Consider the following 23,070-nt stretch of genomic DNA (forward strand, 5'->3'; position numbering starts at 1 on the left):
ATATCATATAATTGACAACTAAACATTCTTCATAAAAATTCAATTTATGTTGCCCTTTTACATTATTTTCGTATTTTTTATATTGATATATACTATTAATGCGCTGCTATATTGGAAAATTAATACTTAATTGCATATTAAATTAAATTTAATGTTTATCGATTATCTTTAAATGTATAGATTTTATGTAATCGATATAAACGATGTAAGCGATCATATATTATATTTGTGTTCTTTATCACACTGAGAAAGAGGAGGAAAAATTTACAAGATAAATTGTGTTATATTATTGAACCAAAAATGAATATTGATGTCCTGATTTGCTAATGGCATCTCAAATTCTTATAATAGTAATTGTAGTGGATTTTCTATGATCTTCTTTAATTCACGCATGAATTCACCGGCCTTAGACCCATCGACGACTCTGTGGTCGAAAGTACCAGTGATGGTGATAACGTCTTGAAAAGAAATACCATTTGGACTTCCGACATCTTCAATGGCTTGTCTCTTTTTTGTACCAATGGCTAAGATAGTTGATTGTGGTGGATTGATAATGGAAGTGAACATCGATACTGCATCGTTCATACCCAAGTTAGAGATGCAAATAGTACCACCTTGGAATTCTGCTGGTAGTAATTTGTTGATCTTTGCACGTTTCACCAAATCCTTAACTTCGGTCGAAATTGAGACCAGACCTTTAGCGTTCGCACTTTTAACAATTGGGGTGATTAAACCTGTTTCGGTTGCCACTGCGACGGAGACGTCGACATTTTTGAACTGTCTTATAACATTTTCTTGTGGTAACCAGTAAGCGTTGACATCTGGGATTCTTTTTGCTGCCAATGAGATTGCTTTGATCAAAATATCATTGATGGATAGCTTGTAGTTGTTCTTGGTCTTGTCAATGGTGTTATCGTTGTTCAAAGATTGTCTCAATTTCAACAGCTTTGAGACTGCGATATCTGAGGATACGATGTAGGAAGGAATCGATTGAGTTGATTCCAACAGACGCTTACCGATGATATTTCTCATGGTAGTGATTTCGATATCCTTGTACAGGTCTGAGACCTGTGCGGATGGGGCTTGTGCAGCTTTTTGAGCAGGAGCCGGAGTGGAAGCAGCGGCAGCAGGGGAAGCGGCGGATTTCTGTTCACTCATAAACTTCTCGACGTCAGCCCTGACAATTCTGCCTCTGGGACCGGTACCTGTAATGTCTTTCAAAGCGACCCCGTGGGCCAAGGCGATGTTCTTTGCCAGAGGAGAAGCGAATATTCTTGTGACATCTGTTCCGGCTGTCTTTTGAGCGGCAGGAGAAGGCTTTTCAGCTGGAGCAGCGTCTGCAGATGACTCTGGTGATTTCTTCTCCGCTGGAGTTGCGGTGGCAGAGCCAGCGTCTGCGATGTCTGCGATTGTGAAGTCCTTGAAGGCGTCGACATCTTTTTTCTCCTCCACAAAGATCCCGATTGGCTTATTGACCGGAATATCCTTTGAGCCATTGGGAACCAAGATTTGAGCCAAATAACCATCGTCTTGGAATTCGAAGTCCATTGTAGCCTTGTCAGTCTCCACTTCTGCCAAGACCTCGCCGACAGCCAGTTGATCGCCGACGTTCTTTGACCAAGAAGCCAGATTGCCTGAGGTCATAGTAGGGGACAAAGCCGGCATGTTAATGACTGTGTAACTTGGGTAGGATTTCGAGGCGTATAGCCTAACTAAACTGTTTCTAACGACAGTGCTTCTTGTGACTGCTCTCAACATGGTGTATTTGCGTTGGTGCGTCCTGGGCGAGGGAGGAAGAGCCTCCTACAAATGAGAGTGTTCTGTATGTGTACATTGATATATATATACATGCTTGAAATATGATATATCCTAGATTGTTGTGAAACTATTTACGGGGAGGAGTTGCAGCACGCACGGGCGAGTATTAAACACCGCCGCACACAAAAACAATTGCCCGCTGTGCATGTATAGGAGCCAGACGGCGCATGAGTGATGGTCAAGCAGTAGAGAGTGTATATACAGCAAGGAGTGTTGTGTTTCTGTTCTCAGTGGTTAAATCTGTTTAGGTTGTTTTCCTAAGCCATTCCCGACCCAGCCGGTAGTTAAACCTAGCCGAGCACTGATAGGAAGGGCCGTGTCAATACGATAACGCATTATACCTCATCATTAGAAACATTGTGTTAGGGCTGTTCTTATACTTAAGACGAACCATAAGACGGAGCAGGGGAGTGTGCATGGGGCCTTCGACAGGAAGAACGGAAGAGCGTGTAACAAGAGTGAGTGTCTTGTATACCAGTGTCATATACATCTATACACACACACACATATATATATATGTGTGTGTGTGTGGGTTGGTGCCGATGGCCGTCGAGCCGAAAAATTTGTCTGCGCCGGCGCGCGAAGATGGAGGCCGGGTAGTGTGCGGCGTGCGGCGGGTAACAGCGCAGCGCTCCACACCGTCACGTGCGCAATCGTTGTTACCCGCCGTCCCCGTGTAATGCCGCCGGGTAACAGTTCCGTCACGTGTTCCACGCAGCGCACACGTGACAAAGCTGTTACCCGGCGGCCGCCCCTTTGTCCCACCCGTTGCCCGGCCCCGGCCCCCACACCCAATCGAAACGGCACTGCTGACGCGGGGTTGGGGGCCGGCGTGCTGGGCGCTGTGGGCGGGTCTCTCCCCCCATCATCTTCATCTTCTTCACAGGGCAGCCTAACCGTGTTGTCTGCAATGCTGGGCGAACATTTTGCAATTTCAGTTCTTCATAATGGCCTCCTCTCCCTGATTTTTGAAACACTTATTACCATGGCTGTGATTACTGGCAACTACTGCTCACCGTCTCATATCTCCACACACACACATATATATTGTGCATGTATCTCGTATTTATGTCAAACGTATCCTAGAGCGACACACACATCGACCAAAGCACCATGGACACTATAAATAACCCCAACGACCACGACTTGGAGGAGGACAGAGACTTGATTTTCGAGAGAGATGTGGAAGATCCAGGAATGGCCTCGACGCTGACTCTCACGAGAGCTTCGACTCTCGACAACATGTATGCGCCTGTTCCCGAACAGGCTTTGCGCTTCACCTCGCCTTCCTCGCCGCTGTCCTTGTCACGGCGTCAGAGTTCAAACAGTCTCTACTCCCAGAACGGGCTTCGACAGTGCGTCACGCATACAGGTGCGCCAAGACTGAACGAGAACCCGTTGACAGAACCGCAAAACACCATACACCATACACTGGAGAACATGATCCCCCCGGCTCTGGACGCAAGTTGTTCCATTGTCACCGACGACAATACGGATTTGAACCAGGTCGACATGATCTACTCGCCAAGACCATCCACGCTGGGTCTCAGCTCTGCATTGGGCAACTACAACTCGACCTCAACGTCCAGCAGTCCCGTGCTGTTCAGATCGTACTCCCACACAACCTCGTTCCCAACTGCAGGCACAAAGAATAGTAGTCTCTCGACGTCGAAATCCCCACCTCTGGCCCTTACAAGATCGTACTCAAACAACTACCAACTTCCTGCGAGCACCGAGAACAACATCAGCAGCAACAACAACAACAGGGTGTTGCGGTTCTACTCGTATTTCGATATGTTGTCGGACGAATTGAATAGCCATCCAATCTCAAGGGCACCTTCAGCTTTGCAGCAACCGGATGCAACTATCACGGCTTTCAATAACCCTTTCGATCCAATGCAAGCTCGTACTGGTACGTCACTGGAGAAAAATAAAAACAAGGCATCCGAAAAGAAAAGTCCCAAGCAGAGTGTGGCAGGTTTCCACATATCTCTAGGAGAAAGCGACGCCTATACCACAGATGAAGAAGAATCCGAAGAGCCAACAGATACAGATGCAAATGCTAACGCTCAAAATAGAAACGTTGTTACCTTCTTGCAACATCCAAGGCCAAGTGTGGCAGTGAAAAACTCTTTGGGGTCGCACTTGTCAAGATCAAGATCAAACTCGTCGAATTACGCATTCACAGCTAATAGAAACCCATTGATGATAAATAGTAATACTTCCCCAACTGGCAGCGTGTCACAATCAAAAAATAATAGTAGCTTACTGACTCAACCGCATTCACCACCAATGCGAGGACGAGCATATTCACACACGACTGGAATTCCTTCTTCAAATGCCTCTGTGCCAGCAAAATCATTGTCGCTGCGCAAGACAAATACATTTTCAACTTCCAATCAATTAAGAAGGTCAAGAACTCCAGGCCATTACATGTCAATAAATGATGACGCTTTTGCACCTTTGCAAACCGAGTGTATAGGTTCAGTTTTAAGGAAGAAAATTAGTCGTACTGCCGATTCTTTAGATAGTTTAACATCTTAGTTCGTTAGTTAAATATACACGTAAAATTATATATTCTCGATCCATTTTATACATAAAGTTATGCCAGACTCAACTTAAAAATGTCGATTAGAGAATAGTCACTATTAAAAAGTAATCAAATAAATATAAATTAATAAAATTAACTTTTAAATTACATAGTTTGTATATTTCTATAAATAGTCCTTTCTACCAGCAGTTCTAATAAATCTTCTTAATTTCCATTCAACATCAGCGTCTTTATTGTCTAATGTGCCTAATCTTAATTCAAATAATTTCATTTCAAATCTTGGACCAACTTCAGCCATTTCAACGCCTTCGCGTGTCTTAACATAAACATGCTGTCTGACACTAATGAAATCACCTCTATTGGCAAATGTAATTACTCTTGGAGAATCCTTCTTTGGACTTGGAGAAAATAAATGCTTTAAAACTTTCACAACCCTTTCTCCCAATGGTGTTGTGAAATTATCGAATATTAAATGAGGATTAACTTCACTTTGGTTACCGTGATTTAGAATATCGTGTCTTAGCACAACGTTATGTAATGTGAAAAATGCTGTTGGACCATGTGGGAAATGGGAAATAGTCAAAGATGTTGGAACACCTCTATGTTCATGCAACACAACTAAATCAGAGGTACCAGATTTAATACATGCACCAACTAAATTTGGCATGATATAATTACCTCTATTCAATCTAACTGCATTTGGGAATAATAATTTAATTTCTTTTGCAAACTGAGATAATCTGGTACTTGGATCTCTCGATGTCGTCACAATCAATCTTGGTTCAACAATACCACTTGTTTCTGAATATTCATCATCAATATCATCAAGATCGCCCTCAAGTTCCCCTTTGATAGTTTGGTCGTACCTATAATCTTCTTGCAATTTTTCGTCTTCAGCAATCTCTTTCGGTAGAGGCTTACCTTGCGCTAGAGACTGTCTAATAATTTGTCTTTTCTGTTGTAGTTGAGAATCTTGTAGCTCTTGGGCTTTACGGTATAAATATTCCCTTCTCTCACGTGCTTGTCTTCTTAACATTTTGAATCTTCCTGGTGCTTCGTCAAATGAATTGCTAACTAGTGAGCTATAATTGTATTTGCTAGTTATTAACAATAACTATTCAACTGTCTAGTTAAATATTAAATATCTTTTATAAATATCTGCTAATATACTTTTAATTATCTAACTCATCGCAATTTTCCATCGACCATAAATTTCAAAAGTTTCACTGAAAAATTTTTGTGCTGCCATCTCGGACCTCAAATATGAAAGCCGCACTATAGAAAAAAGCTTCAAATTAAGCTCATCCGTCACTCACATAGTTTAGTTAGAAATTACAAAGTTCTTTATTATAAAAATATTGTAGTATATTTATTAATTATATGGTGTCATTATTGTACTTAAATGATTAATGCATTGTTGACGCAAGGTATGTTATTTCAAGATTGGATGATCTTGATTATTTCCTTCTATTCAAATCTCTTGCGAATGGCTCTTCTTCCTTGATTTCAACTCTTGTTTTTATGCTCACACTATTTCTACTTTTAGATGGTATATCAATAGATTCTCTTCTTGATCCTTGTTCAAAAAAGGATCGGCTTTTGTTCATGGATGACGCAGCTAATCTTTGTTGATGGATATTATTTGGTAAAAACATATGTGTTGACAGAGCTGTTGGAAGTATGGTATGGGCTGAAGGTGGTGCATTAGATTGATGAATATATCTCTCACTGGTAAATTCCGAAACAATGCTACTGAAACTACTTCTAGTTCTAGTGGATGATCTAAATGCTTGAGGGTCGAATGAAGAGATGGCATCTCGAGGTGGAGACATCGCTCCCAATGCGTTCACATTGAAAGTCTTTATAGTTGGCGTATCTATTGCAGAATTACTACCTGATTTGTTGATATCGTTTATATAATTCGTAGAATTGTTTGATATTTTAGATAGATCAGACCCCAATAAATCAGTGAATTTTCCTGATATCTCTTTTGACTTTATTTTCTCCATTGTTAACTTAGATCTGTGTCCCATTCCTGGCGAGGTAGAACTAGTCTTTATTAACTCACTATCTTCTTTATTGATTTCACCCTTAAATTGATCCTTAGTTTCTTTATTCATATTGTTTAAAAACAAACCGCTCAACAAACTCTTTTTTATTGGGTCTGTGGAAGATTTATTGGTAGATGCTGAGGAGTTATTAGAAAGATCACCTGTATTTTTTTTTGAAAAGATCATGTTATCCCATTTCTTTTTCATGTATTTATCCTCAATTTCTTCTTCATACAGACTATCAAAGTCATCATCATCTTCGTCATCATCGTCATCCTCAGTGTCAGAGAAAGCATCACAATCGGAATCTTCATCTGCACTACTGAAAAACAATTTAGAATTTTTATTCTGAGCTTGAAAACCCAATGCACTCGAAGTACCCACACTTGTATTACCTCTATTATCATCTTTAATATTTATTTGTTTATTGATATTGTCATTAGTGGTAGTATTATGGTAAGTATTGAGATTTGAAAATAATGAATTCTGTTTGTGCAAGTGTTGATCTACATTAGACGAAGACTGTTTAGAGACTGGGGTTATAATATTATTGTTGTCAATGGTCGAGGGTGATTTTCTCACAATTACTGTAGTGGTATCAAAACCTTTCACAACAACATCTGGATCTTCCTGCCTAGTTCTTGGTCTACTGTGTATTCTTTGTAAATTAATTTGACTTTCGTAATCTCTACTTTTATTTTGTATATTATCTGAGTTTTTGTTTTCAGTATTGGTATCATGAAAAATGGCACCGTGATTTGAAGTATTCGATGTTACAGATACTACAACAGGTTGTCGTACAATTTTTGAATTTGCGATAGTTGTAATATTAGATGCCGAGGTGTCATGCGTATTTAAAGTTTGTTTTTGAGTAATATTGTTTGAAGTTCCATTATTCACAGCTTGCATCAAACTTGAATTCAAAATATGATACATATTCTTCACACCTTCTTTCTTCTTTGATTTATTTAGTTGTTTATCTTTCAGTAGAGATTTATTCAATATTCTCGTGCTAATATTATTCAAACGATCACCCTGTTCCATAATTGAAGTGTAATTCGTATTTGATTTTGTGAATATGCTATTAATTTTCATTAAGTCTAAATACAAATCCATTGAATCAAACAGATGTAATCTTTCATGCGTAAATAAATTTGGACTTATCTTTAGAAATTTTTCATTATTTGATTTATCAATATATTTGTTCAAGTTGATCTTATTCATTGACTGAATCATGTTTTGTGTAATTTCTGTATTAGTACCACTACTGGGTAGCGCACTACAAGAGTTCATATTGTCTGGAGAATTTATAGTTTGTGAAATAACCATGCTCAATACCCTCCTTTGCTACTTGCAGTCGGTTGTATTGTTCTCTTTTCAAAGTAATATGTGTTTTTCTTTTTTGTTGGTATTATCTTATAATTATAATATTCATTATTTTCATTAAATTAAAAATACATGCACTTCCAACCACGAGCAATCGAAAAGTGTATACTATTTCAAAAAGATCTTAAAATTTCGTTTTTACGAATAAACGATCCTTATAAATATTATGACTATGTTTTAGAAAAGGTAAATAAGAATGTCCTCTTTCTAACGTATGTTGTTCAATATAGCTGAAACTATTTAATGTTGCCAACTCTGCCTTTAAGTATGGAGGTTTCCTTATAATTTGTACCTTATTTATGTATATATTTTGACAACAGCCAACTTCTCAAAACCCTGCGTTTTCAATGATAGTACCTGCGATTAATATAATATCGAGTCATGCAATTCTTAACATCCAAAAAAGAGTGAATTGTGTAACATTAAATTCAAACAGATGTCAATTTATATGTTACAATATATATATGTTGATATACATGTAACAAGTTTTTCATGACATTTGCAGCTTATTTTAGCAAGGTCATTGATTAATTCTCACGGCTTTAAAAGTTGAAATTGTGGTTGTAAAAATACACCGAGGAACAAGAACGGGCAAAAAGGAACTGCATTTAATGACATATAGTCAGTTAAAGGCGACTTATTTGAATTATATGCTTTAATATTTTAAGAACTTGTTATAAGTGATTGATTTTAATGATTATAGGTACACTAGGGTGTTTGACTGTTTGCGTCACATCAGGATGATTGTTACTATTAATACCTCTGTTTGGCATATGAATTTGTATTTATTAAAAATGAAGCTATACTGCATACTTAATTATAATGGGTAAATGGATGGATAGGGTATCGCGAAGGATTGTAACTTTACGAAAAAAAGTTCTTGTATGTTAACAAGTGAAACACCATCTTATAATAATATATATTGTCTTAAAAAAAAAAATAATTAAAAACAGAGTCCAATGTAAACAAAGCTAAATACTTCAGTAGGTCAAACAGGCCAAAATGCTTCACCTATATGCTTCTATTCATTCATCTGGTCCCATAATTTCCCCATTAGTTGTGTCCTTGTTTGCTTTAAATTTTTTCTATTCGAGGGTAAAGCATTATCCTCTAGAAATTTAGATAGAATGTCAATGGCATGGTCATACTCAGATTGTGCAACATCTAATTGTTTTTTTAGTTCATGAGTCTCAATGTCCTTGGAGATTCTCTTATTGGTGCTATCTGTATTGTTGGAGTCATTGTTATTACTGGGTGACAAGTCTTGGTCTTTCTTTGGTTTCACAAACAATTTGTTCCAAATGAAGTCTCCATTTTTAGAGTCAAGTGCCTGTTGGTACAGTTGTCTGCAGTCTTCCAACTTTTTTAGTTTCTTCTCAACCTCTGATTTAGCGCTTTCAAACGTCACGTTCTTGTCATATTGAATATTGACATCTTCTAGCTCGTCATTTGCAAATTGCGACGCACTTTCGCCCCAGCCTCTGACACCTTCGGCGACTTTTGAGGCGATATCGTTTTCGACTTCAGGTGTCTTGCCGCCGTAGTTCAGCCAGCCTCTTTTCTTTATTTCCTTAAGTTCATCCAATCTTTTTTGTGCTTCACTTGGACCTATTTCCTTGTTCCTCAATTGTTCTTCAATTGCTTCTTTAGCAAATTCCTGAGCACTTTCTCCCCATCCCATCACGCTCTCACTGGCAATCTTATCGATTTTCGTACCGTCTCCATTCAGCGGAATGAGATGTGCATTATTGTCGCCCTCGTCATCAATTCCAGTGCTCCTCAACCATTGGAAAATGCTCTTCTCGCCGTTCATCACGTCCAAGTTTTCCTTATATATCTTGTCTGCCAATTCGTTGAAGTTTTCATTCTTAACGAATTTATTGTAAATTTCAGTCGCCTCTTCCAGTATCTGTTTCTTCAACTTCAGTTCTTCCTCGTAGTCTTTCAAAATCAATTTTTTGACTTCACTCTCCTCTTTGTCCAAGTTGGCACTATTTTCTTGAAACTCCTTCACCAAGTCGTTATATTTTTTATTCACCATGTCGTACTCCCCAATAGCAATGGCCTTGTTACGTTCGGCTTCATTGAACCCCCAGTTGAATATTGATTTCGAGTTATTTTTGGCACCTGCATTTGCGGTTGTGAAGTCCCTAAGCTTCTGATTATCAGTGTTCGAGGTCTGCTTATAGTGTGACCTCAAGGGAAGATGGTCGTCCTGATTTTCATTTGTGAGTTTATACGTGGCACTACTTGTGTTAACGTGCCTGTGGTCCCTGTTATTGTTGTAATTAATATTATAAATCAAATAACCTGCGGTCACAGCAGTTATACCACCTACCACCAATTTAGTTGACATATTCTATATTTTATATCGTGTATTTTTTATTTAAATCTGTTATGTGTATATATTGGGTTTCAACAAAAAACACTCGAAACAATCAATACTATTATATCGAGCAAACCAAAAAAAAAAAGTACGATAAAACAATATATAAAAACCACCTTATATATACATATATAGATATCTCTGATTATCTAAACTTCGGTACCCCTAAAAAATGCGATATATATAATATAATATTTTGCTTGTCATGTATCAGTTATGCTTACCAACCGATAGCTATTACATTGATTCGCCGCCAATTTACCCCAATAAACATAGCCCCAACAACAATATTGGAGAGACGGCAGAACGACACCAGTAAATACATTATTATTATATGACGTATAAAATAAATTACGTCCCCGTTGCAATGGAGCTGATCAGGTTAATCCCAGAATCTTCTGAACCGCGGACCCCACCCCAGCAGACCCGACCGTAAGCGATTGATTCCGATAAGCTGATTTACGTGAAATGATTTCCAGCAGAAGGAAAGGTATGATACGACTGGTGTGATTAAAAAGGGTATTTTGATGTTCGTGACTGTTCTTTCTCCGTTTGTTTCTTATTTTTTTGTTGGGATGAAAATAGCAGGCGGCGGCTAATCTGTTGTTTTCGGATCAATGGAGATTATTAAAAAAACATTATCTCCACCCCTAATTTTGTGACTTTTCTATATTTTCATGGCGGAGAGGGAGAGCGTTAGTGCTGGCGTCTCCGGCGTAATGGAGTTATTTTGCATTCTTGACCCGGAGTCGGTTGGTATGGCGTAATACAAACAAGACTACGAACACGCACTCACCGTATCACACAGATAAGAGATATAACCTTGATGCTACTTCTCGGTTAATGGAGTTAATTACAAGTATATAACAGAACTGTATAACTTACTCACCTTAAATTATGTAAATACTCTTTTATATATATATATATATATACATATATATATATAAGGTCATGATGATTCCATGTTTAGTAACTTCAATCGTAATTCTATTCTTTGATACATTATGTTTGTCAAATATTCTTTCCATAATGAACATGCTTGGTATTCTTGTGAGTTCTTACTATACTTATTCAATGTCGTTGTACAAATGCTATTGCCCCTCTTTATATTATTGATTGATTTAATAGTACGGTTGTTATTAGTTACCGTTGCTGTTGCTGTTGTGGGTCTTGGTATTATATTCTTTCTTTTAATCACAGATCTTTTCCTGTTCATATAGAAGTTAGCATTGGATGAGTTCGCTATCGATTTCAAATCCACCATCAATTTAGGATTCAATTTAAACAATTGTTTTTGATTCAAAAAATACTTGATATTACTATATGAAGTGGTATCGTTCTCATCGCAATCTCTCTCATCCAGTGGGAGTGTCTGTAAATTAATAAACTTGAGGACAGAATACAATTCGAATTTATTTCTGAATTTAGATCTATTTCTTCTATGCGATGATCGTGGCTTACCATCGTTCGTTGTTACTGGTTTGTGTTGATTCTTAATGCTATTATTTCTACCGAAAAATCCTCGATGGAATATTTTCTTATGTCGTTTTTCAAAGTTATTATACTCTTTATCGTTTGTAAAATCCTTCCTACGTAAAGAAACATGTCTCTTCATAAATTTCAAATTGAATCCTTTATCGTCTGTTGTGCTACTATGTCTGCCTATAGCACTATTGAAAGGTTGAATATTAACTGGAATATCCACTCGTCGTTGATTCGCATACCTTTCCCAATTTGAAAATTGATTCAAATAGTCCCCGTTCTCATTAGCATTACTGCTGTTATTACTGGTCCCTGTTGGTTGTGCATCTGTCTTGATTAAAACATGGTTCTCATAGTCTCTTAATATTTGTATGTTACTATTACCCAGCGTTCTTTGATAATCTTGATACTCTTCATTCAACAACTGAAACGACGTCGTTATGCTCTTGCCAATGTTGTGTCCACTGCCATCCCTGTAATCTACGTTACTACTGGTTCTCACTACTCTATCAGATGAATAATCGTACACTATATTTTCATTCAACGGTAACTCTGGAATATCGAAATCAGCCCTGCTGCGAATCTCGATTCTATCGTTATTATAAAAAGTATCCATCCCTCTGATAACAATGGAGTCTAGTTTGTTGTTTACGTGTCGATGTTTACTTCCAGCAACAGTGTATCCTTCTCATATACGGTTGCTCTTATATATATATACATACGCCAGGTAGGTATAATAATGTACTATTTTACAAAGAAGTCATCTTCCAAGCCCTCGTTCATTTATACTTCCATACACACATATATATACAAGATGTATATGTGCCATGCTGTGCTGCTAAAATCTTTCTGATCACATGAACGAATTTTCTATTATTAGTGAGAATACCTTTCTAAAATAACCAGCCTTTTTATATTCTTTGAACGTTTTTGTACCCTCAGGCCAGGTCAGGAGATTGTGAAATGTCAAAATTAACGTTCTTTCCTCTTTAGGCAATTTCGAAATGCTAACCAGTACAATGCATAGTGTTTACCCGGAACAAGCTCTTTTCAGTGCATTTTTGTCCACACAGGAGGGGACAAGATGCCTTGGAATGGGGCATCCATAACAGTATTCCTTTTAACAATGGCGATGTGGCTGCACGTACCAAAATACACCACTTGACATAAAGTAAACTACTCCAATGACTACCACCGCTTTTATAATTCGTATTCTCAATGTCACATCGTGCCATAGCAAACGACATTGTCAACAGCGCTATCCATGCCCTGGGTAACTATGAAATTTCCGGTGTGGATATTAAGATTCTTGGTATAACAGCGTATTAGTAAATTTAAATAATTGTCTAATAGCATATATCAAGTTCCAGTTCGTTGAACAATGCTTGAAGCAGAGTCGTATATTTTTCTCTGAGTAGATTCGTTCTGCACTTTACAAATAGACAAGAACAACAACATTATTCACGTATAAAATCTTCCAAGATTCAAAAATTGTTTTGGAAGTTTACATACACATTTATATTAAATGCCAACTGGTAATAATAGTCCAAACGAGAGGGCTTATAGTATGGTGGTTGATGACAACATCAGCATAACAAACCACCAAGGTCAGGAACATGCGGTGTCTACTGCAATTCAAGCCGGTACAACTGTACATCACGTACATCATCACCATCATCATCATCACCACTATAATAGAGATGAATTGAACGAAAATGTCTATAACATCCAAAGCGGTAATGAAATAAATGATAATAATACTAATAGTATAGTCGAAAATGGAAATACAACTATGGCTATACCAAACCTTGCATCCATTTCCAATGCATCCATTTCGAACAATGCAAATAGATCAGATAAAAATGGTATACCTTTTTTAAAATTATATTCATCAGTGAAAACATTATCTTTGAATCATTTAACTGCAAAACAACATCTTTTGATGGCTGTCTGCAGAGATTTTTCATTAGTATTACCTATAATGTACCTTTTCAGTACAATGAAGAAATCTTATGAAGTTCTATATGCAAAGAAAAATATACAATTGTATGATATACAATCAATTACAGAAACATTAGCATTATTGTGGCAATCTTATAAATTGAATAAATCCAACACAAGCATAAGTGATTCAACCTTATCAACTGCGTATTCCACAACAACATCATCATTGTCAAACACATCCTCAACCCTTAGCGACTCTACTAATTCGAATAATAGCAATGATATTTCATCCTTGTTAACTTCTTTAATAAAACCGGATTATTCAGAGTATTTGCTATCGGCCATATGGTGTGTGGTATCATTATATTTGACGTATTCAATATTGGATTCATTAATGGTGCGTTGGATTGTAAAATATTCCACTGTAGCAGCGATCATGAGAATGTTTTCAATGTCAATTTTGATTCTTGCAATTGAATTATTATTATTAAATTCATTCTCTCCACAAAGCGAATACTATCTACATACTTGGATTTTAATTAGCTGTATACTAACAGCTGTTTATATTTGGCAAAGTTATTTGACATCTAATTTGAATTATGTCAGTAATGATGATGAGGAATATAAAAATGATAAAATAATAAATGATAATAATAATAACTCAGTCTCAGATGGTTTTCAATCACATCCTGGTGATAACTCGAACTCTAGCAGTAGTGATAATTTAAGAACTAGAAATAGTGGAAGGAAAAAAAAGATGCCAAAAAATTATAAACCTTTCAAATTTTCTAAAAGAAGAACTATAGATTTATATAAGATAACGGTGTTCTGTGTTGTTCCCGTTGGTGTAGCCAGTTTTGTTACAATGGTAGGGTTGTTAAGAAACTTATTTATTCAACGATTAGATGTTCAACAAATTAGTATGATGTTGAAAGGCTCATACACCATGGAACTATAGTCCAAAACATGATTTCACTCAAAAAATATTTGTTGTATGATTACCAACATATTTTAAACAAATACCCCCTCTCTAACAGAGCCACATAGCTAGATTTTTTTGCATATAGAAAAGTAATATATAAAAGTAGGTATGAACGTCCATATATTGTAATGCCTTATAAACATACTACTATATATACTTCAAGATCTCAAAGAAAATAGTTTTTTTAAATAGTATAATCATCCATATAAGAATCCCAGTTCTTTAATTCCATTAAATGTCTCATAGTTGGTCTACCGTGAGGGCAATTCCAAGGTTTGTCAAGTGTGCTCAAATTTTTTACTACTCTACTCATCACCTTTCTATTTAATGGTTTCCCAATCATAATGCTACTTCTGCATGCTCTCATCGCAAACATGGAACGTATTTTAGAACATTTGATACTTTCTTTATTCATGCCATCATTCACTTTAACTAGTTGAACTAATTCATTGAAATCTTCAATGTTAAATAATGTTCTTTTAGAAACCGGTAGACTAGTTAGCCTGATTTTACAACCTTGATTTCCATCATCATCAACTTCTAACTTAAATCCATTCTTTTCAAAAATTTCAATATTTTCCATGACTACTAATTCATCAACTACGCTCAGTTCCACAGGAAGACTACTAATGAGCTTTTGTGACTTGAATACTGTGTTTTTTTGCAATGTCTCGAAATTGTATTTCTCGTCACTGGCATGTTGATCCACAATAAATAAATTTGACTTCCCGTCAATGTTGCAAGTTGTAATAATGAAACCCAAATTAAATTGTCCAACGAGATTCATATTATTAAACTGTTTTTTCTTAACGGTTAAGGTAAGGTACCTGTCACCTTCCTCTAAATCATTCAGATGATCACTTTGTTTAATGCTAAGACTATGATGAACTAACTTCATCTTTTCTATATATTTCAGAAACTGTGCACCTTCATCAAACACTCTGTTGGGTTTGTTTATAAATAAGTTAGTAGAATATATTAAACCATTATCCTTCTTAGTAGAATTTATGCCGTTAAAATCGGATATGGATCGTAATTTCTCAGTGGTAACATCACGATGAAAATCTCTGATAGGGACTCTTACGTTAGTTTCTTGACTTAATAAGCCAACCTCCAAATCATCATGAGAATCAGCATTGGAAATATCACAATTGTCAACTTCAACATTATTTGTGTTATATTTATCAGTATCCTCATAAGGAGTTTCTGAATAACTGTCGTGATCACCCACAAACAACAACTTTTTATCTTCAATTATTTTAACGAAATGTTCTTCAACTTCACCATCAATATTTATTATTACTTGTTCAACATCTTCTTGATCTATATCATTATGTTTATTCTGGCTAACGTTTTCAAATTCCTCAGCCAATGGGTTTTTAAATGAATGTAGATCTAACTGTTTATTTACATTAGAATTCGGACTGTGGTTCTCATTGAATGTGCTATTATCTATATCATCCGCACTATTTATTTTATCTTCGTATTCTCTAACATTGTGTACTGATCCATCCAGCATGCTTTCTCCTTCAATTACTTTAACGTGGCTTTCTACTTTATTTAATTTGGGTTTGAGGTCAGTATCTACAAGAGAGGAACTCTGAATTTGAGTATTTACATCAAATGGAATGTCAATTTCACTGGAATAATTTTTAGTAGCAGTGTCATCCATATCTGTATCTATAAAAGAGGAATTGCTTTTTTTCTCCTCATCAGTGACTTTCAAAGCAGCGTTAGGTAATATATCAATAGAGTCATTTTTTAAAGAAACTTCTTTTAAAACTGTCATCTCTTTCTTTGGAAGCTGTAAGTCTTGGTTTTGAAAATATTTTAGTAACTCTTCCTTAAAAAGATCAATAACATACCTTTCATTGTGCAGAATCACTGTTCTCTTGTCTGGTGTTACATTCAAATCGATGAGCTCAGGGGAGACAATGAAATTAAGGAAAAATGCTGGATATTGAACATTATTAAATTGCCTGTAAGTTTCATTGCAACTTTTTACTAATGTGGGGTACTCGATTGGTCTTTTATTTATATATACAAATTGTCTATCTTTGTTGTTGCGACCACTACCAAAGGAACTTTTGGAAAGCAAACCTTCAACGGTGATGGTGTAATTCAGATCATCAAATGTATCATCTTCATCATATCTTTTACTGAAGTGAGATTTGTAAGGGTTCAAATCAAGGGTAAATTTAACTTCAGCTAACCCATGCAAATTAGTTGAGCCAAACACGCTTAATATATTTTTCTGCATTCCTTTGTTACTTAACGTCGAGAAAACTCGTTGACGTTTACCACTTGGTGTTATATTCACAACTGAAAATTTAATGTTAGTATTTATAATTGCATAACTTTGTAAAAGGGTAATGCATTTAGTAAATTGTCTTTTACCTGTTTTCATTAACTCCTTTCTTCTAACTGGCAAATTATAAAATAGATCCGAAATTTGCACACTTGTACCTTTATTTCTTGATGTTACGGTTTGTGAATAGATATTTCCGCTAATGTCATATTCAATTTTATCTGCTCTAGGTGGGTTAACAGTTGTTGTTACGACAACCTGAGAAATAGCACACAACGAGGACAATGCTTCACCTCTAAAACCTAAAGTAGTAACATTAGTTATATCTTGGAAATTAGCGATTTTTGAAGTATAATGTTTCATTGTCAAACTCTTATAGTCATCAGGTTGAATACCGTTTCCATCATCAGAACATTCCACAGAATCAATACCATATTTTTTGAAAATAATATCAATTTGGCTGGCGTTAGCATCTATGCTGTTATCAACTAATTCCTTAACAGTTGTACTTATATCTATAATAACCTGCCCTGAAGTTAAAATATGTACATCTTTAACATCGATTGCATTTATTTTACTCATAGTAGTTAGTTGGTTATGGAGCAAAAAATTCTTGCAGATAACATATATCCGTTAGGCCAACGAATAATAAAAAAAGTTCTTTGTTACTAAATATTATAATCAACTATTATTAGTTAGAGACCTGTATATTATAATATTATAGTTATTACATGATGATCTAATATAATATGATTGCAAATACATCAATCTTTCAGTTTGATTAAACCTTAAACAATAAATAATTGGGCATCGCGTTTGGTGTTCCATAGTCGCGACTGTCGAATATAAACATAATTTGACTTTGCATTTAAGTGAGAGGATAAAGAATCTTAAAACATTCTACCTTTCAACTGTAAATAACACCGAGAATACTCTACTAATTACATATAACCAATAAGGGAAGTCTCTATTTTGCTAAATGTACAATTTTAAAACATACTAATAAGGAATGATAAAATAAGTTCTGAATATTTTTAAGCATTCGACCACCTGAATTATTATAATACCCCTAAATTGATTATCAAAATCGTATAAAGGAGTTCCGATGAATGAACTAATTGAAAAATGGATTAAAGTTTATCTCAAAAGTTATATTAATTTGGTTTTATACCATAGAAATGTCTATCCTTCTATTACATTTGAATTAACTACATACCAAGCATTTACCTTACCGAAGTTTATTCCAATAAACAGACATCAGGGCTTACAACAATATATTGAAGAGTTAATCAATGATGTTCTAAGCAAACTTATACATATATTTAAAGTTTCTATTGGTATAATAGACAAAGAAAATAATGTTTGCATTGAAAAGTATGTCTTAGATTTTGGAGAATTTCAACATCTTGATGATATCAGTTCCTTAACAGAAATGGATGTTTACAATGAATTCAGGTCTAGTTTAAACTGTTTGATAACTCAGTTAGAGGACATGCCACAAGTTAAAGATGACACTGTCGCCTTCCAAGTCTTTATTAATACTGTAGAGTATAATCCATTAGCTACTATTGAATCCATTGAAAGAGTATCAAATGAGGATATAAAGAATACTTTTGATAGAGCAGCTAATTGGACAAAGTGTGAGGAACACGAATATATTGAAAATCTGCATGAAAATAACGGACAGCCTAAAGTTAAATTAATATCCTTAATTGGATGTGACATCGGACCCTTTGTCATTTACAATTATATTGAGCAATTAATGATTAAAGATATGAATCATGTCTACTCTACTTTAAATAGTAACAAAGATGGTACGAGTTCTATGGGCTCGATATGAATCGAATACACACGTTGTATTAGCAATATATGAAAAAGTAAATGTGATAAATTATTATCCTATTAACAGTTATTTTAATTTAGTGTATAAAGAATATTATTATAAGTTTTTGTTTGTTATTTTAATCATTATGTGCAATATAAGAGATGTAATCCTTATTCTTTTGTAGATTTAATTGCTTTGTACCTAGTGGTTTTCTAGTTTCATCACTTTCTTCAGATTTTCATAACATAAGTAACTAATCGAAACTGCCGGGCAAACTTTTGCTAAAGTTGGTAGAAGACCTTTGTACAAACCGCTGTAACTCTCTCGCTTAACAGTTTGAATGAAGACGTCTTTGATACCTGTGTATCTATAAGGATGTGCATATGTTCCTTGGGCTTGTAGTCTTGTTCTTAATAGATTTATTGGATAAACAATTGATGCACCAACAGTACCACTAAGTGCACCCATCGGTAGAACAACGAGATTGCTCAACTCTACGTCATCTTTTGGGATGCCAAGTTTAATGGACTGTTTATTTATATACCATTTTTTCAAAGCTGAAAAAGTACCTAGATCCAATGCAGCATACGGAAACACCCCCATCAAACCTACCAATATACCCCTATAAAATAATTTTATACCACCTTCTCTGTATAATTGTTTCGCTGTTTCAAAGAGCAATCTATTCCCTTTTAATGCATTCCCACCTAACGATGCACATTGAACTCTAAACTTTAAAGTATCAATTGGATAAATTGAAAATTGTGCTACAACACCTGCCAGGCCACCAGCTATATAAGTTGATACTTTGGATAATTCGTTTTTGTTATCGATCCCCTCAATGCTTGCCATCAATGACTTTGTCATTTCAAAACTACCAAATTTAATGGAACTTTCTGGGAAAACTTTCATGACGTTTAAACCATTTCCTACATAAAATGCTCTTAAGCCACCTTGATTGTATAATGTAGTTATGGCTTTGATAATCGGAGATCTAATTTTATCAATCTTGATGTTTGGTTTTTGTGCTGCAATAGACTTTTTTGAATGTAATAATGTGGACGTAAGATCTGTTCTGGCTATAAGAAAAACCTTCAATCTATCAAATGGTGCAGTGCAAGTACGGGAAATGACACCAGATATACCTCCTGCAATGAAGAAACCAAATCCCTTTAAAAAGTCATTGATCAATGTCATATCACCTTCAGAGGATAAATCAACATCTTCTTTGAATAAGTAAAAATAAGCGGTCTGTAGACGTGAGCCTTTACTTTTAGGCATCATCAAAAGAAAATCTCTCCATTGATCATAGGTAATAAATTCTTGGTCAGTATTTTGATCGATTCCATTCGATGAAATTGAACCTTTAGGATCAGACTTATGCATGTGTTCAGCGCTTTTAGTTAAAATGATGTCAGGTTTACCTTTCATATGAAATGCCCAGCTAATGAACTGCTCCAAATTAGGATTTAACAACGATTGTGAGGGGTGCTTCCGAGAAACTTTATCTTCTGAGTGCATACTTTTTGAATTGTGGCTGTTGTTGTTTCCGTTATCCAGCTTTATAGGATCTTGATGGGCATCTTTTGATAATCTAATGAGATAGTTTGAAATTTCTTCTGGTTTAACTAAACCATCGCCATCCGTATCAATCTTCTCAAAGCCAGATCTAATCTGCTTCTCTGCTGTCTTTGCATAAATTTTAAAATCTTCCAAATCAATTATTTTGTCATCGTTAGCATCCATTGCATGAAATAAGTTGACAAGAGCTTCATTATTATTCTTTAGAGGCATGTCATTCTTCACAAAAGCTTCGTTCAATCCCAATTGAGTTATTTTACCATCCTTGTTTATATCCAATCTGTTAAATATTGTTTCATATCTTCTGTCTCTGGATAGTTCATCTTCGAACAAATATTTTAGAATAGGTAATTTCTTCAATTTACTATTACCTTTATCGGTAGCATGTGTATTTCTATGGACATTATTTTGATTGTCATTCCCATTTTCGTCCTTACCACCATCACTTCGTATTACCATCACTCCTAAATCGTATGCTATTAAATTTGCTTATATATTTTAGAATTTAACTCCAATGTAAAACAATCTTCACTACCTAATAACAAAATATATAAACAAAATTGTGTTTGCTTTAACTTTCAATAATATTTATTACACTATATGAGATGGCCAACAATTAATAGCAACAATATGAATATCCGTCTTCTAGTACAAGTATCTCAATATCAAGGCCATTGAAAAATTAAACTCTGCAATTATTATTAATAAATATGCACATATACATATATAGGTGGGAGACAATGTGATATAACATATAAACTAATGTTAATCGTCTCATATTTATTATTAGATTGTGATTACTTTTTTTGACCTGTGTTTTTACTTGTGTATGTTTTTTTTTGCTCTATATGGATTTCATAATTGCAACTAATGAAAAAAGGTCATCGAAGGAAATAGGTCAACTTTAATATATCATAATTATGAAAGAGAGATACAAAGTTTAGAACTCATATAATATTGAAAGTAGGTAACTCTTCATTATTATTGTATAAGAGAATAAAATATCATACCCAACTGACTGAATAACTTCCATCAGCCCCCGGAAATGATAAGCTATTCTTCTAAGTGTTTTACCCAAAGTAAAATACGTTTTACACCAATAACTCAAGTTGCGTTGAGAGTTGAAAGAGAATTTTCATCCAATTCTACGATATGTAGTTTAGCTGGTAAGGATAACAAAGCTAATAAGGATTTAACCTCAAGACCAGATGCCACCGCCACACAAAGCACAGATTATTATGAATATCAAAAGCTAACTGTCGATTCAGTAAACAATTATAAGGCAACTTGGTTAAATGCTTTGAACGAGCGTAAGAAGCAATTGGCTAATGGTAAAATAATTGATTCATTTGTTTACAATCATATAAAATCAACTGATATCGTTGATAAAACACAGAAAGAGTCATTCGCTTACATTTATTTACCATTCAAGGAGAACCCATTGATTGCTGATTTTTACGTGAATGCTGCTGGTAGAATAAGAATGGGCCAATTATTTCAAGATTTGGATTCTTTGGCTGGTAAGATAGCATATAAGCACACTTCTCCTGTTGAGCCAATGATTGTGACAGCTTCTATCGATAGAATATACTTATTAAAACAAATTGATTTGATATCTAATTTTAACGTTATCTTATCGGGTAATGTTATATATACAGGTAGATCTTCGATGGAAATTGCAATTACAGCTAGAGCTATGGAACATGAACTGAATGAGAACACTCTACAAGATGATTCGAATTTATCAGATGATGATATATTTCTAACAGCAAGTTTTACTTTTGTTGCTAGAAATCCTGAAACTCACAAATCTTTGGCAATTAACCGTTTATTACCACTAAATGAGAAGCAATGGATGGACTTTAAAAGAGCAGAGTCAAGAATAACGGCTAAAAAAATGAAAAATATTAATGAGAATCTTGCAAAAATTCCACCAACACACGAGGAATCAAAAATGATTCATAAATTGTGGGGTGCTTCTAAGAAACTTATGAATTCCACATCAGGAAAGTTAGAGAATGCAATGCTAATGAATGATACTACTTTGAAGTCAACAATGTTTATGCAACCCCAATATAGAAACAGGCACTCATATATGATATTTGGTGGTTATTTAATGAGGCAAACATTTGAGTTAGCATACTGTGCTGCAGCCGCATTTTCACATGCATTGCCAAGGTTTGTATCATTAGATTCAACAACTTTTAAAACGCCAGTTCCGGTTGGTTCAATTTTACACATGAATGCTACTGTTGTTTATACAGAACATCTACATAGTAAGAATAGCACACCTAACAGAGATATTGATATTTCTATTTCTGATTTCCAACCAACTCCTGCTAATGAATTGTCTGTTCACAAAGGTGATTTCCTATCAAAACCAGGGACTTTAGTTCAAGTAAAAGTTGATACTTGGGTTCAACAACTAGCTTCTGATAAACAAGATAAATCTGGTTCTTTTATTTATTCATTCTTTGTATCAAGTGATACATTTGATGATAAAGGCAATACTGTTGGTTATCCTACTGTCATTCCAAAATCCTACTCTGAAATGATAGAGTATATCGAAGCGAGAAGACGTGCTTTTGAAACTGCACAATATGCTAAAACTTTAAAGGGTAATTACTAATCTATCACATGAGCATTTTGCACATCAATTCGATAACCTTATTACTATTAATATTCCCACCTATGATTTAGACCTTATATGATCTATTTTAAACATTACATATAAATACATTGTTACTAGAATTTAT

At 35.1% G+C, this 23,070-nt stretch overlaps 11 protein-coding genes across 11 annotated transcripts; 4 read left to right on the forward strand and 7 right to left on the reverse strand.

Annotated features, from left to right (window-relative positions):
- Positions 1 to 342: 342 nt before the first annotated feature.
- LAT1 (dihydrolipoyllysine-residue acetyltransferase) lies at positions 343 to 1,758 on the reverse strand (the record flags this gene model as incomplete). Its single annotated transcript, XM_003686012.1, has 1 exon — positions 343 to 1,758. One exon carries the CDS (start codon positions 1,756 to 1,758, stop codon positions 343 to 345), a length of 1,416 nt encoding a protein of 471 aa, XP_003686060.1.
- Positions 1,759 to 2,931: 1,173 nt separating this feature from the next.
- Positions 2,932 to 4,362, forward strand: TPHA0F01430 (uncharacterized protein; the record flags this gene model as incomplete). Its single annotated transcript, XM_003686013.1, has 1 exon — positions 2,932 to 4,362. One exon carries the CDS (start codon positions 2,932 to 2,934, stop codon positions 4,360 to 4,362), a length of 1,431 nt encoding a protein of 476 aa, XP_003686061.1.
- A 170-nt stretch (positions 4,363 to 4,532) lies between these two features.
- IMP4 (snoRNA-binding rRNA-processing protein IMP4) lies at positions 4,533 to 5,405 on the reverse strand (the record flags this gene model as incomplete). The annotated part of the gene is made up of 1 exon (XM_003686014.1): positions 4,533 to 5,405. One exon carries the CDS (start codon positions 5,403 to 5,405, stop codon positions 4,533 to 4,535), a length of 873 nt encoding a protein of 290 aa, XP_003686062.1.
- A 421-nt stretch (positions 5,406 to 5,826) lies between these two features.
- Positions 5,827 to 7,749, reverse strand: MKS1 (Mks1p; the record flags this gene model as incomplete). The annotated part of the gene is made up of 1 exon (XM_003686015.1): positions 5,827 to 7,749. The coding sequence occupies one exon, from the start codon at positions 7,747 to 7,749 to the stop codon at positions 5,827 to 5,829; it is 1,923 nt and encodes a 640-aa protein (XP_003686063.1).
- Positions 7,750 to 8,827: 1,078 nt separating this feature from the next.
- Positions 8,828 to 10,162, reverse strand: OM45 (Om45p; the record flags this gene model as incomplete). The annotated part of the gene is made up of 1 exon (XM_003686016.1): positions 8,828 to 10,162. One exon carries the CDS (start codon positions 10,160 to 10,162, stop codon positions 8,828 to 8,830), a length of 1,335 nt encoding a protein of 444 aa, XP_003686064.1.
- A 979-nt stretch (positions 10,163 to 11,141) lies between these two features.
- NIS1 (Nis1p) lies at positions 11,142 to 12,290 on the reverse strand (the record flags this gene model as incomplete). Its single annotated transcript, XM_003686017.1, has 1 exon — positions 11,142 to 12,290. One exon carries the CDS (start codon positions 12,288 to 12,290, stop codon positions 11,142 to 11,144), a length of 1,149 nt encoding a protein of 382 aa, XP_003686065.1.
- Positions 12,291 to 13,199: 909 nt separating this feature from the next.
- Positions 13,200 to 14,576, forward strand: EOS1 (Eos1p; the record flags this gene model as incomplete). The annotated part of the gene is made up of 1 exon (XM_003686018.1): positions 13,200 to 14,576. One exon carries the CDS (start codon positions 13,200 to 13,202, stop codon positions 14,574 to 14,576), a length of 1,377 nt encoding a protein of 458 aa, XP_003686066.1.
- A 208-nt stretch (positions 14,577 to 14,784) lies between these two features.
- On the reverse strand, positions 14,785 to 17,490 carry PMS1 (ATP-binding mismatch repair protein; the record flags this gene model as incomplete). Its single annotated transcript, XM_003686019.1, has 1 exon — positions 14,785 to 17,490. The coding sequence occupies one exon, from the start codon at positions 17,488 to 17,490 to the stop codon at positions 14,785 to 14,787; it is 2,706 nt and encodes a 901-aa protein (XP_003686067.1).
- A 523-nt stretch (positions 17,491 to 18,013) lies between these two features.
- On the forward strand, positions 18,014 to 18,748 carry REV7 (Rev7p; the record flags this gene model as incomplete). Its single annotated transcript, XM_003686020.1, has 1 exon — positions 18,014 to 18,748. The coding sequence occupies one exon, from the start codon at positions 18,014 to 18,016 to the stop codon at positions 18,746 to 18,748; it is 735 nt and encodes a 244-aa protein (XP_003686068.1).
- A 186-nt stretch (positions 18,749 to 18,934) lies between these two features.
- SAL1 (Ca(2+)-binding ATP:ADP antiporter SAL1) lies at positions 18,935 to 20,773 on the reverse strand (the record flags this gene model as incomplete). Its single annotated transcript, XM_003686021.1, has 1 exon — positions 18,935 to 20,773. The coding sequence occupies one exon, from the start codon at positions 20,771 to 20,773 to the stop codon at positions 18,935 to 18,937; it is 1,839 nt and encodes a 612-aa protein (XP_003686069.1).
- Positions 20,774 to 21,359: 586 nt separating this feature from the next.
- TPHA0F01520 (uncharacterized protein) lies at positions 21,360 to 22,943 on the forward strand (the record flags this gene model as incomplete). Its single annotated transcript, XM_003686022.1, has 1 exon — positions 21,360 to 22,943. One exon carries the CDS (start codon positions 21,360 to 21,362, stop codon positions 22,941 to 22,943), a length of 1,584 nt encoding a protein of 527 aa, XP_003686070.1.
- Positions 22,944 to 23,070: the final 127 nt, after the last annotated feature.

Source organism: Tetrapisispora phaffii, chromosome 6 (genome assembly GCF_000236905.1).
Source record: "Tetrapisispora phaffii CBS 4417 chromosome 6, complete genome".
Taxonomy (NCBI): domain Eukaryota; kingdom Fungi; phylum Ascomycota; class Saccharomycetes; order Saccharomycetales; family Saccharomycetaceae; genus Tetrapisispora; species Tetrapisispora phaffii.